Source organism: Colletotrichum chrysophilum, assembly GCF_026319265.1.
Source record: "Colletotrichum chrysophilum strain AFK26 chromosome Unknown scaffold_10, whole genome shotgun sequence".
NCBI lineage: Eukaryota > Fungi > Ascomycota > Sordariomycetes > Glomerellales > Glomerellaceae > Colletotrichum > Colletotrichum chrysophilum.
The window spans coordinates 456,514-470,743 of NW_026517297.1; the positions used below are offsets into that span (position 1 = coordinate 456,514).

The window sequence follows — 14,230 nt, forward strand, 5'->3', positions numbered from 1 at the left end:
CGACCTCTGCGGCAATGGCGAATGTGGCGGACCGTCTGTATTTTCCTCCTTTGGAGGAATGTCTGAATGGAGACAACATCGTCATGTGGGTAGCCGTGCTATTTGTTGACTTTATTGATGCCCAGCAACTGACCACGCATCAGCTCCTGGAAGCTCGTCGCTGCTGCTCTAGCCGACAAGGACGATACGCGACGAAAAACCAAAGCTGTGATACAGTTTTTGCAAGACGAATACGTGCGATCCCTCATCAAAGACCCGGCCACCGCCTTCGCGCCGCCAAGCGATTCCACAAAGACCGAATTCGAGACCAAGACCGCCGCCATCCACGTTACCCCCACGCCAAATGACAAATTTGATATCAAGGTCATCAAGGAGGATGCGCAATGGTTGAGCAAGAATGCAAAAGTCAACCTCGTCGCCGCGCTTCGAGCGACCGTTGTCGAGTTCCAGTCCCGTCCAGCGAGCCACCTCACAGGCCCTCTCTCTACGCAAGACGCGGTCAACTTGCAGGAAGCCGCCGGCATTGCTAATGTTCAATCTTCATCCCTGGTCCCGCTTTCTGGGGCGGCGCTGGATGCCGAAGCCATCTGGGCTGAATTCGAGAAGGACGATACGAGGCGACAGCGCATCTTCCAGACGTACCTCGCTGAACGCCGCAATTTCCTGATGACAGCCGATTTGGTTCACGAAAATCTCCTCTACACGCAACCTTCGACCCAGATAACGACTGTCGATGCGCCATCAACACCTCCGAGACTGCTTGCCGCGACCGATCGCCCCAAATACCTGGCCGACCTACTCACAACCTACCTCCAATTCGTAACAGATTCCGCTGGAAGACTGGCGGAGGGCTTGGGCTCCGTACTGGAAGACAAGAACTTACTGGTTGAGGAACTCGAGTTGGAGTGGGTGCGGACGGTCCTGACCGAAACTGTGCACGCTCTATCGGTGGTTTTCCAGGCCGTAGATGGAAACGGCGATGCGTTCGTGCCCTGCGCGATTGTTGGACAATGGTTCGCTCTTATGGAGGGCTACGGTTTCTTCAGCGGAATCACTGCGGCAAGTTTACTGATACTATCTTTAAGGAACGAAGCTAACAGCAAACAGCCAAATGAGAGCATTGGTTCACTCATCATGCCCCTCAGATCGCTCATAACTGCGATTTCACTCAAAATGCTCAACCCGTCGAGATCCATAGAGTCTCTCTCGGAGGAGACACCCGAGTATCGCGGAGACGAGGATCCTTACATTACTGCACCATCTGTCCTCGAGACAGTACACAACGCAATCCTGGCAGCTGCAAACGCCGATTGCGAAAGTCAAAGCCCCGTCATCTTTGCCTGGACTGTTATCGTTCACCGCATGTTTGTCTCGCATCACGAAAGAATCGAAAAGCGAGACGCTCTGCAGAACCAGCGCTCCCAAGAGACATTCGAAGCTGGTGTGCTGATCCGTCCTACGCCTAGTCGTCGACTTTCGGCCGGTAGTATCGTCTCTCTCGACGGCAAGTCGTTCGACATCTTCCTGACAGGCGCTGGCCTTGATAAGGACATGCAGGTTGTGGAGCAGCTCGCAGTAGCTGTGACATCCAATGGGCGGGCGTATGAGGTTGTCTCCGAGATGGCGCTTGCTATCGGTGGCTTGAGTGAGGGCGCTTTCACGTCGCTCATCAGCTCGAGGGTACGCCTTGCCTTTGTTGATTTCCTGAAGGCTACCTACCCATTTGTGGGATACCAGTCTGACTCGGTTACCTCGCTTCTGTCAGTTCTTTCGGCTGGTCAACAATACTGGGACTTGGCAAAGCCTGTCCTTGCACCCGCGAACGATGTTCTGGGTGAAGTACTTCAAGATGCCACCACTCTGGAGTATTACTTCCACCAAGCACTAAGCCGCTACCCTTTCGAGCTGTTGCCCTTTCTCAATATTTGTCGTGCTTTGGCAAACTGCACTGTTGCCGATGGTCGTTCAGATATTGTGGTCAATCTTTTGCGCAAAACCCCAACTCTCACCTTTATCCTACCTGACGATTACCAAGAATATGAGTTGGCCCAAGAGGAAGACAACACCAACACTTTCTGCCTCCTGGAGGATATCCCACTCTTCACACCTGCGACCGCATGGAACAGGAGGACTCGACTCGATGACTCATTCAGGATACCTGCGGAAACCTATGGACGCTTCATCACGGATACGGGGCGAGTTGTTCTGATGGAATATGAGCACTCAGCGCTCGCTCTACTAGGCAAGAGACTGGAGGTACAGCTCTCGCCCGAGATTTACCGCAGCGAGCTAGATGGCTTCCAGCCAGAGGAAACGGCGGAGACTATCGTTCTGTTGTCTACTCTTCTTCGCGCTGAAGTACTCAAGTCTGAGCAACAGGGACTCAGCGGTGACGATTCGCTTAAGTCTGGATTGGAGTTGTTGGAAGAAATTGGCAAGCACATTTCTGGCAACAAGGATCTGGTTGCTGTTGTGTGCGAGACCATGGACGTTTACATGCAAGACGACAAGGCAACTGATGGCCAGGGCATCACAGTGCTCAACTCCTGCGTCCAGTTTTTGCATGCAATTCTGCCCTTGTGCCCTACTAGGGTGTGGTCTTACCTGGCCCGCTGCGGACTTTTGAACTCCGATGCTCAAGCTGGTAAACTGGCAAAGATCACAGGCAACCTGGATCTTGTTGGTGATCGCTTCGACTTGCTCCTCTCTTCTGTTCGCCTCTTCGACAGCCTTATTGACAGCGTCAAGAGCAGTGCTGTCCAGCGCAAGTCGGGCAACAAGCTAGTTGGTCGCCAGAAAGTATCAAATAATGTGTGGCTTGGCGTAGCAGACAAGGTGCTCGGTAAAGTCAGCCTGGCCATCGCGCAAGCCGCTGTGGACGTATTCGAGACTTCGTCAACATGGCGGTTTGCTTCAGAACTACACCGAACTCTACTCATCCGCCATGTGGTTCCGGTGATGGACCGCATCATTTCTCACACTTACGGTATGGGTAACAAAGATAACTCAGAGACCCTGACGGTGTGCTTGGAGCCTGCCGCTTCCTACATCATTGATTCGTTCCTCTCGCCGTCTACTGGCTCTCTTCGATTCCAGCCGCTCCTGGCTACACTTGTCAACGGTTTGCACATCCCGGATTCAACACTCTATCAGGACAGGCTAGCTTCCGCACAAGACCAACTCATCTCGACCCTCAAATTCACGACAACGCTGCTGCGTGTGGCCAACTACCTCGAACGACCATCAGCAAGGTTTGAGGATCATCTTTTCAAAACATCGTCGATTCTCGCGAGGCTCTGCGCCATATGCGAGCAATTCCGGCGACCGGCTCTTCTGCTCCTCGAGGCGCTGGTTCTGAGCGCAGCCAAAGCCAATGACGACCCTCCATCACTTCTAGGATATCTTGGTCCTCTGCTGTCTCGGTCGTTCATTCAGGTGCTGTCAAGGCTCGATAAACCCTTCCTTGTTAGCAGGGACGTGCAAACCACATGGAAGTTCTTCTCGACAATTGTTCAAAACCGTCAAACATGGTTGTCGAACTGCCTGCTGACTGGCAAGACGCCTAGAGATGCTCTGAAGGGCGGCAAGAAGGACGCTTCATCCGCCCCCAATTCCGTCCTTGCCACTGCGTTCACGAAGCTGAGAAAGATCAAGGAACTGGAGATTGCGGAGGCGCTTCGTATCCTGGACTTTGTAGCATCATCCCAGAACCACTGGCCCTGGACTATCTTTACCATGCAGAAGGACTCAGCCTTCTTAGATTCTTTGCGTCTTTACGTCAAGGACCTCAACAGCTTCACAGTCACCAGCAAAACGGACGCCGTCAAGGCTGCCATCGATGCAAAGATGGCTGCTTACATTGCCGAAATCTTCGCCATGCAGCTCTACCATTTGCGTCAGATGGGTGGCGCTGATGTATTCGCCAAGAGCCTGGTGTCAGACCTCGACTACTATCTCCGCGATGGTGTCGAAGTCTCAAGCTACAACAACTCCCTTCACACCAACTTTGCGAAGAACTTCACCAGCAAATACCCTGGAGTTTCTCTGGAAGCCTTTAAGCGAACGGCTCTAAGGCCTGGTGAGCTTGGCAGAAGCTACTTCTACGACCTGGAAAGTGCTACTGAAATGCTAAGCTTCGACCCCAGCTGGCATGGTCGTCGCAACAGCGGTTTCTGCAACGAAATGGGCATTGCCAACGCAAACCTGTCCCTCGTTGACGCGCAAATTGTGAGTTTCCCTTGAGCTATAAAAGTTTGTACTAACTCTTTGCAGTCGTTGTTCCACGCTTGGGAATTCTTGTTACTTGAACTGAGCAGCAGTCTTCCGGAGAACGAGACTATTGCCAAGCAGATGCTCCAGGTCTCTCAACAGTGCCTTGAGGCGAACCGATCAAACCAAGGACCCGAGAACATTTTCATGCGCATTGTCGAGGAGCGTGCCGACCTCAGTCTTCTGCTCGTTCAGCGTCTTGTCGGTCGTCCCATTTCGTCCCACGATGTCAACCAGGTCCTTGGAACGCTTTTCACTATTGTTAGCGGAGTTGAGGAGCCGTTTAACCCGGGATCTATCTCGTACTACCGAACCATGCTCAAGACCATCTACGTCACTCTGCGGGCTTACAGTGCAGCTGAGAAAAAGGGCCTTGGAGCGTCCAAGAACGGCGGCGAGGGATTCTCCGTCATACTCACCCAAACAATTTTGAATCTGCTGGATAGAGTGGTCGCCAAGGGATTCAGGACTCTTGTCGCTCTTGTTCACGATACCGAGGCTGCCGTAGCGCCCGAGGATTTGGCTCTCCTTACCGCCATCCTGCAAGCTTGTCTCAATATGCCGATAATCGACCAATGCCAGACACAGATTCTAAACATCATGGCATCGTATGACGCCATGCATGCTGCAACATCGCTCTTCTCATGGGCCGACAAGCTTGCCGTCAACAACGACCCCATCTACGGCGAGCTTAGTTTGCTGTTCCTCTTGGAGCTCTCGACACTCCCGGCTGTGGCAGAACAGATGGCTTGCGACGGCTTGCTGAGCCACTTGACATCGGCTGGCATCACAAATTTCATGCGCCGTGGAAACATCTCCCCCTTCTCAGAAGCCATCGGACCACAGCGATGCTATAGCATCTGGGTAAAGGGCGTACTTCCTTTGCTGCTGAATCTGCTTACAGCCCTGGGTGGAACCGTTGCCCCCGAACTTGCCTACGTCCTGAACCAATTCCCTCTCCTGCTCAAGTCTAGCGTCGACCGTTTTGAGGCTCCCGGGGCCAGCCGGACCGCGTCTAGAGAAGCGCCTCACTACGTTACCCTGCTATCCGTTTCTGAGGTTCATTCCCTTGCGCTTTTGACCCGTGTCATTGCCGCTCTGCGGACTGCAAACAACAGAGACATCCCCGAGGTTCAATGGGATGCCGCTTCGTTACTGGAGAACATCGACTTCTGGCTTTCCAGCCGAAAGCTGCTCCGCGACAGACTCCTGCCACTGGGCCAGCGCGAAGTCGAGTGGAAGAGCACCAAGACGGGCGCATCCGGCGATAACGGACAGCCAGAGAACCTGCTCGAGAGCAAGGTGCTATCGCAACTGGAGGCTGTGAGGGATGTATTGAGCGAAGAACTAGAGGAGGATTAATTGTAGCAGTCACGATATGAGCGGCCTCGTAGCCCAGGGAACGAAAGGGGGGATTCAAGATTAAAACATGGCTCAGGCGTTGATGTGTATAGGATGAAAGTGTACATTTTCCGGCAACCACTGGATCTCATTTGGTGTAGAATTAAATCAGCGGATACCCAAGCAGGGAACAACACCCTTTTGGTGCATGCTGTGAGCAGCATGGTTGTGAATGTCGGAGCACGTCTTAGTGAAGTGGATGGAGTAGGATTTCTTCGATTGCTATAAATTTGGTGTCTTTCACACCCGCAGATGCCATGCCACCACGTCTATCCAGCCTTTTGAGAAAGTATTGTACAAGAAACCTCCCTCACGGGGTGTCGACATCTAATGATAGAAACGCCACACTCACCGGTTTCTCTTGCCATGTCTACGAACCACTCCAGTGGTTATTCGTATCCCACAGCGTCCAGCTTGGTCGTGGTGCTGGATAGTATTACACATGCGTGCAAGCCAACCTTTGGCCTGCCGCTAGCATTTCCATTCCGGATTTTTTTCGTTTGTTCTCTCATTGATAATATGCTTCATTGGTTTTTTACGGCCAGTGCCTTTTTCTGTTGGCAGAGCGTTTACTGGTTCTGCTGCATCTGGGCAGTCATCTGGGCGTTGTGCTCCTGGAAGCGCTCGCTCAGGCGCTGCTGGGAGAACATTTGCTTCTGGACGCAGCGGGAGATGCAGCCGGTCTCGCGGGAGGAAAGGGACTTGGAGGTGAAGTCGTCGATGCAGGAGGTGAAGCAGTGGTCGACGAGGTTACCGAACAGCTATGAGGGGTAGACGTCAGCGCCGTTGTTTTCCAAGCTGAGAGATTTGCGACATGAGAGCGCAACTGCAGCCCGTAAGACTGATTGGTGAATATGTGCAACATACGTTCATGAACTCCTTGACCTGGCGCTTTTGCAGCCTCTGCTGGAGCTGGGTCTCCTCGGCCTTGGTAAGACTGTAGAAAGATGCGCTTTAGTTCGATATTCCCTTTCTCAGATTTTGCAGCTGTTCCAGCAGTTGCGTGCGGGGTTATACATACGCGTCCATTGTGGTTGTGTAGGGGTGTTTTAAAATGGGTGGCTTGCGTGGAGGAGCGAGGTTTGCCGTGAGCTATCGTGACGGTGGAGGTTGATGCTGCTTGACGATGACGATGAAATTTCTTTGGGAGGGATCGACTTTCGGGACCGGGACTGCACTTTGCTGCTGTCCCAAGATGCGCGACGGCTCGAAAGCTTGCTTTCCCTGGTCGATTCGAGCCAATCACCTCACAGATTCAGGTGGTTGATGGAGCTCTGATAGCGATAAGCACCTACCGAAGGATCGAGAGGGACGTTTGGATTGTAAGCTCGGTTAGATGCATTGGGCAAGGAAGAGTATCAAGGTATTCAGGCTTAGGCTCGAAAAGCCCCATGGCGCGGACTGCTCGCTTCCACAGTCTAGGTTTAATATCCAATAAAAATAATTCACCAGGAGCTCTCACGTCATTGAAAACACAAATATCTCAAAGAATCTCCAAGTATGCAGCTGAGGCTAGGATTACTGCCAAAGCAAACATCGACTTAAGAAAGTGAACGTCTGGACCGTGCTGCCACACCAAAGCGGTTGCAGAGAGTGGGACCTGCCAGCGCGGCCAACAGCAACCGGTGCAGTGTGAGCTTCCTTCCCGCTCTCAACCAACAGAGCTTTCCCAAACGACCCCAACGCCTCACCACCACGACCACGACCATCATCTCCAGCCGTCACCAGCTGTCCGCTTGCAACGCCACTCATCACCGACAGCCCGGCCACAGGCAGCTCCCATCAGCTAGCTACTAGTCCACATCGCAGAAAGGCAGCTCTCAGCCGTGCCCTTCTCTTCCGACCAACCCTCCATGAGTGCCCGAGGCGGAAGCCGTCCACCTCCTCGTGGCCGCCCAAACAAGGTGACCAAGGCCGCCGCCGTTGCCGGCATCAAGCGGGACCCCCAAGCCCTTGCCCGCGCCACCGCCGCAGCCAGCCGACACCCCCCGTCCGCCGTCGACCACCAGCTCGAACAGCTCGCCCACGATGCAGAGGCCGAAGCTGAGCACGAAGATGACGACGAGATAACCGCTCCCCCTCCTCCCACGACCTCTCAACAACACCACCAACATCAGCAGCAGCACCACCAGCAGCACCACCCGAACGCCTTCGACCTCGCAGCTGCGGGTATCCTGGCCAACGGCCCTCCCCCTCCCGACTCGGACATACATCCCGATCTTCACGGCCTACCGGCACAGTTCGCCATGGAAGCTCACATGGGCAGTCAAGGCGGCCATGGTGGCCCGGGAGATATTCCCCTGACCGCTGAAGACCTGGCAAAGCAGAGCGGCTACCATCAGCTGGTCATCGACAGTGCTCTAGCAAAACGTCTAGCCAACAACGAGGGGCACCGCCTTGCGGTACAAAGACGTGGAGACCAAAACCTCAACTTAAAGAGGCGTAGCAATGTCGAGGCTCTGCTAGCCCATGTCTCTGGCCAGGAGACCGCCAGCCCCTGTAAGAGTTGCCATAAAGGCTACGGCCCGTGGAACGGCTGTGTTGTGGTGAATGGCCAGATGTGCGGCAGCTGTGCCAACTGCTGGTTTAATGCGAGCGGGTCAAGATGTTCCTTTCATGGTAAGTATACATGTATCGCTTCAAGAGAACGAACGAGATGGTGAAGATACGGGGAGCTAACCGACATCAATGCAGAAAACAACCTCCCTCAGCACATGCCAGCGGTCCAGATGCCGCCTCAGGTGTCTGCAAACACAAGCTTTGCCGGCGCAGCGCCGATGGCTCCCGGCATGGTCCCCGCAGGCCCTAGCGGCTTCGGGCAGCCAGGCGGCAACCACACAGTGGCCCAGTTCACAAGAGATGCACTCAACAGAGCGATGGCGGAGGTCCGAAGTGACGATCCAAACATTCGGTTCCAGTTCCGCATCGAAACGGCGGCGCGGGAGCTAGCGCTGGCTAGCGCCGAGTACGCCGATTTTCTGGCTCAGCAGGCGGGCCATGACCCGAGTCAGCACCCTCAAGACGGCGAGGGCTCCGTGCCGGAGGCGGCGATGGGAGACGGGAACGACGGACCGTGAGAGTCGGCTCACGATTCACTCTTAATCGACCCTTCTTTGCGTCTTCCACATACTGGCCCGAGAAAAGCGGCCGACGATGATTATGTTCACGGCCTGAGCAACATCACCGTGACCAATTACCAACCCGCATCAGTCCTCCGATGCAGTCGGGCAAAATGTTGTTCTTTCCCTGTCACGATGCCGTGGATGACAAAGCTTCTCTATCATCATCGTACCACTTTGCATTTGAGAACACGCGGGCATGGGCGCCCGACTTACTCGCTCTCCCTCCCAATATACACTTGGCACCTGCGTGGTGGTAGGGCGGCACCGTCTATGCGAACACATGGAGAACGGAGACCAACAGACCAATGCGAAAACGACCCAATGACGACAGAGGGACACACACACACATACAGACATGGGGAGCTTGGGATTTCCCTGCAGCACCAGGCAGGCATACGGTCATCAGAGAATAACAGCAAAGCATAAGGCAATGGGAAGCATTAGTTTTTGTTTTTTTGGGATTGGTTCACCTCGTACAATCATCACGCACACATACACTTTTACGCGTGAAAAGGAGCTGAGTTGACAGCTACCTTGGGCGAGGCTAATGGGCGTGCATACTGAACACACACATATAGATTGATACCACGGTTCTTTCATACATCAAGCATGCATTCGTCGTGTACCATTGCAGCGGAGCATGCCGTGAACCAGGGCTCCCCATACTGGGGCCGGTCAGCTGGCAGCTTGTCTCTGTGACCTCAACCTCTTGGCTTACTGCATCTCTCACACCGGGTTTTCGTTCCTCAAACTAGGCTACAGTGATCACGCATCATAACCAGGGTTCAGGATTCACTGGCCGTGTCTTTACTCCATGCTCCGCCTCGCATCGCGCCTCAGCTGGGTCCCAGACGGGCACTAACACGGCGGAGCAGACCCGACACGGGAAAGGTCAAGGCTTTTTTCGTTGCCTGTAATATTCCGGTCACCTATATCCAACGTATGCCCAGCGGTGCGATCCTGAACCGTCGCTCACCTAACCCGCCCCAGAATCGTCTGACGTCCGACGTCGTAGGAAGGGGGAAAGGCCACCAGCGGCCTGCGTCACTCGATATAACGCGCCTCACGGTGGCGAGCCATATTGGGGCGCATTCTCCCTCCCTTGGAGCCCAAGCACATGCGATTTAACGGCCAGATCCCATGTGAGAGTCAACGGCACACTCAGCCCATCCAACCAGCATCCCTTCTGTTCAGGTAACTCGGCGATAACGTGAAAGTAAATCGGTGATAATGGTGAGAAGTGCGTGTCTTCGGATTCGGCTCGATCCTAGCGAAGAACACGTAGAAAACCCTTTTGCTTTGCTTCACACCCACAGCTGCTTGCTCAGAACGGGTTTGCCACGGGTTTGCCACGGGTATAATGGCGAGCAGGAAAAACCAAACCACAAGGCGATCTCACCACCAAGGGCGACCAACAAAAGTCTATATCATTCGTCCCATGTGACATTTCGACGTGAGGAGGGGGGGGGGTGCAAAGGGGATCTGAGAGCAGAAAACCATCCACATCAGCCCGAAAGAAACTCTGGATCTTCGCCTCCGCCCAACACGCGGCAGGTCCCCGATGGTTGTGTCCCCAACCCCAGCTTCTCGTCGACACCTTAATGCCGAAGGAAAGCTGTCGGCGATGATGAGATAATACCGGGCAAAATGCCCATCACCTGCCTCTCACTGCCTTGCCTTCTCAACCTCACCGTGGTATGGTAATCACTATGAAACAGAAGAGTGTAACCCCACAGTCCACCCCTCTCCCCTCACAACTCTATCTCACCTCACTGCTGCTCTCTGTTCGGCTGCCTTCTCCGGAAGGGGGCTCTCACAGACTCTTCAGCCCAGGGGCGGAATGAACGGGGTCCAGATCTCTCACCGTCGTTGCGCGTTCCAAAAATTCTCCGACTTGCTGGTTCCAGGGGGTGGTTGGGTTGGCAAACAAGGTCGCAGCAAGCAAGAGAAGGACCAAAAAAAACCAAGGTCCTACGCAAGGGAACGAAATGAAAGGGGTCACCAAACATGCAACGCAACCAAAGAGAATTTTTCCCGGAAAAAGACATCAATCAATATCCAACATCCAAATATCACTGAAGATACTTGGACTTGTAACCTAGCGGCGAACAACAAATCCTGCGACATGTTTGAGAAAAATTTCGTCCAACAAACGGATGGAGAGAGGGACAGAATGAGAAGGGATCAAAGCCAGCCCCCGGTTCGCACACCATTATCCAACATTCAATTAAGGTAAAAGACCCAATATCAGACGGTACAGTATTATATGTGTGGTTGGGCGAAAACCGGACCCCTACCAATAACAGACGTGTTGTAGCAACAGCTCCTGCAGCTGCTCCGCGCGCTAGAGATTCAGAAGAGCTGCAGGAGTGAGCCTCTCTTATAAGAAACCGTCAAGTTGAGAGAGACCCCATGTCGACTATCGTGTGTGTGTCTTCAACCGCATCAGGAAGACGAACTCACAGAATTGTCGCAAGTCTCAAAACTTGCTGCGCCACTCCGTCAAACGTACAGCAAGATACGCCGCCGCCGCTTGGCGACGTGTGGGAGAGAGTTTTTGCTCTTCATCCAACTGCATGTCCAACGTCAAAATGATAATGTGAGAAGACGTCCGTGTCGAACTGTAGGAAGCTTAACCATTGGATGTGGAGCTCCATCCTCGGCCACACACACACATACATATGCACGCACACCATCATTACCTCACCCTCACTCCCCTTCCCAAGCTTAAATCCAAACTTCAGACCAAAAAACCGCGGGCGCGGACTTGTGAGTGTGTGCGTGTGGCGGGGGCGAGGGGATCTCTCGGGAGGGAGTTACGAAGTAGGTCCCTCTGGGACTGAGCAGGACCCTTGAAGAAGGGGAGAGAAGGCAGAGGAGTCAGTATCGACGAGTCGAAAGGCTAAATCCCTTTGGCATTACGTTACGCTAGGGAAGGTAGGTCGTTTTCTCTCGGGACTAGCCTTACGTAGATCTACGTCGTCCACCCCAAGAGACGGAAGCGGCGGTTGCGGTCTCGATGCCGCGAACGGCGAAATTGGGGACGGAAAACGGAGATGGCCGTCCGCGCCGGAGGTCTACTATAGCGTCGGGTCTGGACTGGGCTACCTACAGCAACTAAAATTTCTCGACTACGTTCAAACCCCAGTGGGTGGATTGAGGGCTATCATAGGTAAATCTGCGGATAAGGGCCGCACCGAGACGGAACCTTCGTGTAGTGCATACTGTAGACTTGGTGATGCTACGATACCCAGTGTCGCTGCCTGCACAGATGCTGGTTAAAATGAGACTACAGACTGGAAAGGCGCACAGTGAAAATACAGGTCGCTGGGCGGCAAAAGCATAGGTTCAAGGAGTCTCTCGACCTGCGCGCAACGTGAGGAATAAGGAGACTTTCGTAATTAAACAGAATATTTAACCGCCTTCCGTCCATCGGACTCTCTCTCAAATGCATTCAAGTTCATTGCTTCTTTTCCTCTTGCTGTCCATCCGTCCGGGCTTCCACATCTCGTCCTCCGTCTCTCACTCGCCGCCATCCGTCAATGGTCGGGTTTCCTCGTCCCGCCGCGGTTCCGTCTACTGCTGTCCGAACATCATGTTTGATACAGAGCTACCTCCCCAAGTTTCCCCCTATTCCTGAACGCGGACCAACGAGGCAGAACCAAAAAAAGTGTACCGCCTAGTCTGTGAGGCAATATACCGGGGGGATAGCCGAGGTGTAGGAAGAAAAAATACAGTCGCGTAAGCAAGGGAATCTGGGGAAACCGTAGCAGGGTCGCCGTTTCGTCGTCGTCGGGAGGAGAGTAAATTTCATGAGCCAGCCTCCACGACGCTTACTGGCTTTGGTCATGCAATTAGAAGTAAAGGGTATTGTTGAAAAAAAGCAAACGTTTTTGAGTGTTTAAATCAGACCGCACAACCGCAGGTTCTCCTGAATAATGATGTCTGTTTGTCGCGCGTTAGTCTCATTTCTTTGTGGGCTTTGTACCAGCTCTGTGGTTCCAATCGGGGCTAAACTCACCATTCACTGCCGCCATGACAAAGCGGATCTGGGTTGTGTCTGTCGCGCAGGTGAAGTGCGTGTAGATTTGCTTGGTCTCATGCTGGTTCAGGCTGACGAATCGGTTGAGAATGTAGTCGCATGCCGCGGCGTAGTCATCACCACCCTCATAGTCGGGGAAATAGTTCTTCATCGGGCTGACGGGCAACTTCTCCTTGAAACGGTCGATCTTGTTGAGGAACAGAATGATGGATGTCTTAATGAACCATCTTGAGTTGCAGATGGAGTCGAAAAGCGTCAAGGCTTCCTGCATACGGTTGACAGTCTCGTCCTCGAACAGGAGCTGGTCGTACTCAGAAATGGCGACGAGGAAGAGGATTGTGGTGACGTTCTCGAAGCAGTGGATCCACTTCTTTCGCTCTGATCGCTGGCCACCGACATCGAACATTCGGTACGTCAGGTCGCCGATGATGAATGTGGTTTCTGTGATACCCGTCGTCTTGACACGCGATCGCAGGACGTCCTGGTCGTTGGGCATGTAGTCGGGGGCGGCGATACGAGCGATGTTGTCGAAGTAGCTGGGTTTGTCAGCAAGCGATGCTCAGCGCCGAGGACTGGAAAAACTCACTATCTCGCAGAATCGTTAAGCTGGTATTCGCGAGAGCGCTTGAAACACTCCTGAACACCGCGATCCTTCCACAGAGCCTCGATGGCACTTCCAACTTCAGGGGGCAGAACGTCGCCTTCAATCTGAGCGGGTTGCATGAAGATGGTCTGGACGTGGTACTCCATGCGTTGGTCCTCGAGGGGCAGCTCAAGCGATTCCATAGCCTCGAGAATGACGCGCATCGATTGCACCGTGTTGCTGAAGATGATTTCCTTGAAGGATTCCCGCTCGTCACGCGAGTAGCCGCCCTCGTGGATGAGCTTCATCTGCTTCAGGATCGTCGACTTTCCGGATTCACCAGCACCTATTGGGTTGTTAGAGTGGGCCGATCGGGGTGCAATTGAATGCCGTCGCATCGGATGACGATACGGCATTCAACGGGTGAGAAGGAGGGTTTGACGTACCCAGAAGAAGCATCTTGATCTCGTTGCGCTGCATCATCTTGTCCCGCTTCAGTTGGTTCTCGATCTCCTCGTTGCGGGCCTTGCCCTCCTTGTCCTCCGTGCTCATTCCACAACCCATCTTGGCGGCCTGGTGTCGTTGCCGACGGCGGATAGAAAAGAATTGATGGGATTAAAGTGATTGAGGATCCTGGGTCGAATCGTGATGATGCGTCGTTGAGCCTGGAAGAGATAACAGTGGATTAGCCAACCATGTCGCGGGTAGCCGTGGTGCCGGCAATGGGCGATGGAGAGAAAGAGAGTGAGAGGCGGGCGAATTGTTTGGGACGGACGGGGCTGGAATGCGAAACGGGCCAGTCGGCGTGCGATG

At 53.7% G+C, this 14,230-nt stretch overlaps 4 protein-coding genes across 4 annotated transcripts; 2 read left to right on the plus strand and 2 right to left on the minus strand.

Annotated features, from left to right (window-relative positions):
- Positions 1-14: 14 nt before the first annotated feature.
- Positions 15-5,631, plus strand: COL26b_002165 (uncharacterized protein; the record flags this gene model as incomplete). The annotated part of the gene is made up of 3 exons (XM_053175094.1): positions 15-85; positions 144-4,227; positions 4,273-5,631. The coding sequence occupies 3 exons, from the start codon at positions 15-17 to the stop codon at positions 5,629-5,631; spliced, it is 5,514 nt and encodes a 1,837-aa protein (XP_053041038.1).
- A 608-nt stretch (positions 5,632-6,239) lies between these two features.
- On the minus strand, positions 6,240-6,699 carry COL26b_002166 (uncharacterized protein; the record flags this gene model as incomplete). The annotated part of the gene is made up of 3 exons (XM_053175095.1): positions 6,240-6,431; positions 6,538-6,607; positions 6,692-6,699. 3 exons carry the CDS (start codon positions 6,697-6,699, stop codon positions 6,240-6,242), a joined length of 270 nt encoding a protein of 89 aa, XP_053041039.1.
- An 824-nt stretch (positions 6,700-7,523) lies between these two features.
- On the plus strand, positions 7,524-8,747 carry COL26b_002167 (uncharacterized protein; the record flags this gene model as incomplete). Its single annotated transcript, XM_053175096.1, has 3 exons — positions 7,524-8,169; positions 8,240-8,289; positions 8,382-8,747. 3 exons carry the CDS (start codon positions 7,524-7,526, stop codon positions 8,745-8,747), a joined length of 1,062 nt encoding a protein of 353 aa, XP_053041040.1.
- A 3,946-nt stretch (positions 8,748-12,693) lies between these two features.
- Positions 12,694-13,981, minus strand: CTG1 (Guanine nucleotide-binding protein subunit alpha; the record flags this gene model as incomplete). Its single annotated transcript, XM_053175097.1, has 4 exons — positions 12,694-12,737; positions 12,814-13,370; positions 13,421-13,763; positions 13,864-13,981. The coding sequence occupies 4 exons, from the start codon at positions 13,979-13,981 to the stop codon at positions 12,694-12,696; spliced, it is 1,062 nt and encodes a 353-aa protein (XP_053041041.1).
- Between the last annotated feature and the right edge of the window lie 249 nt (positions 13,982-14,230).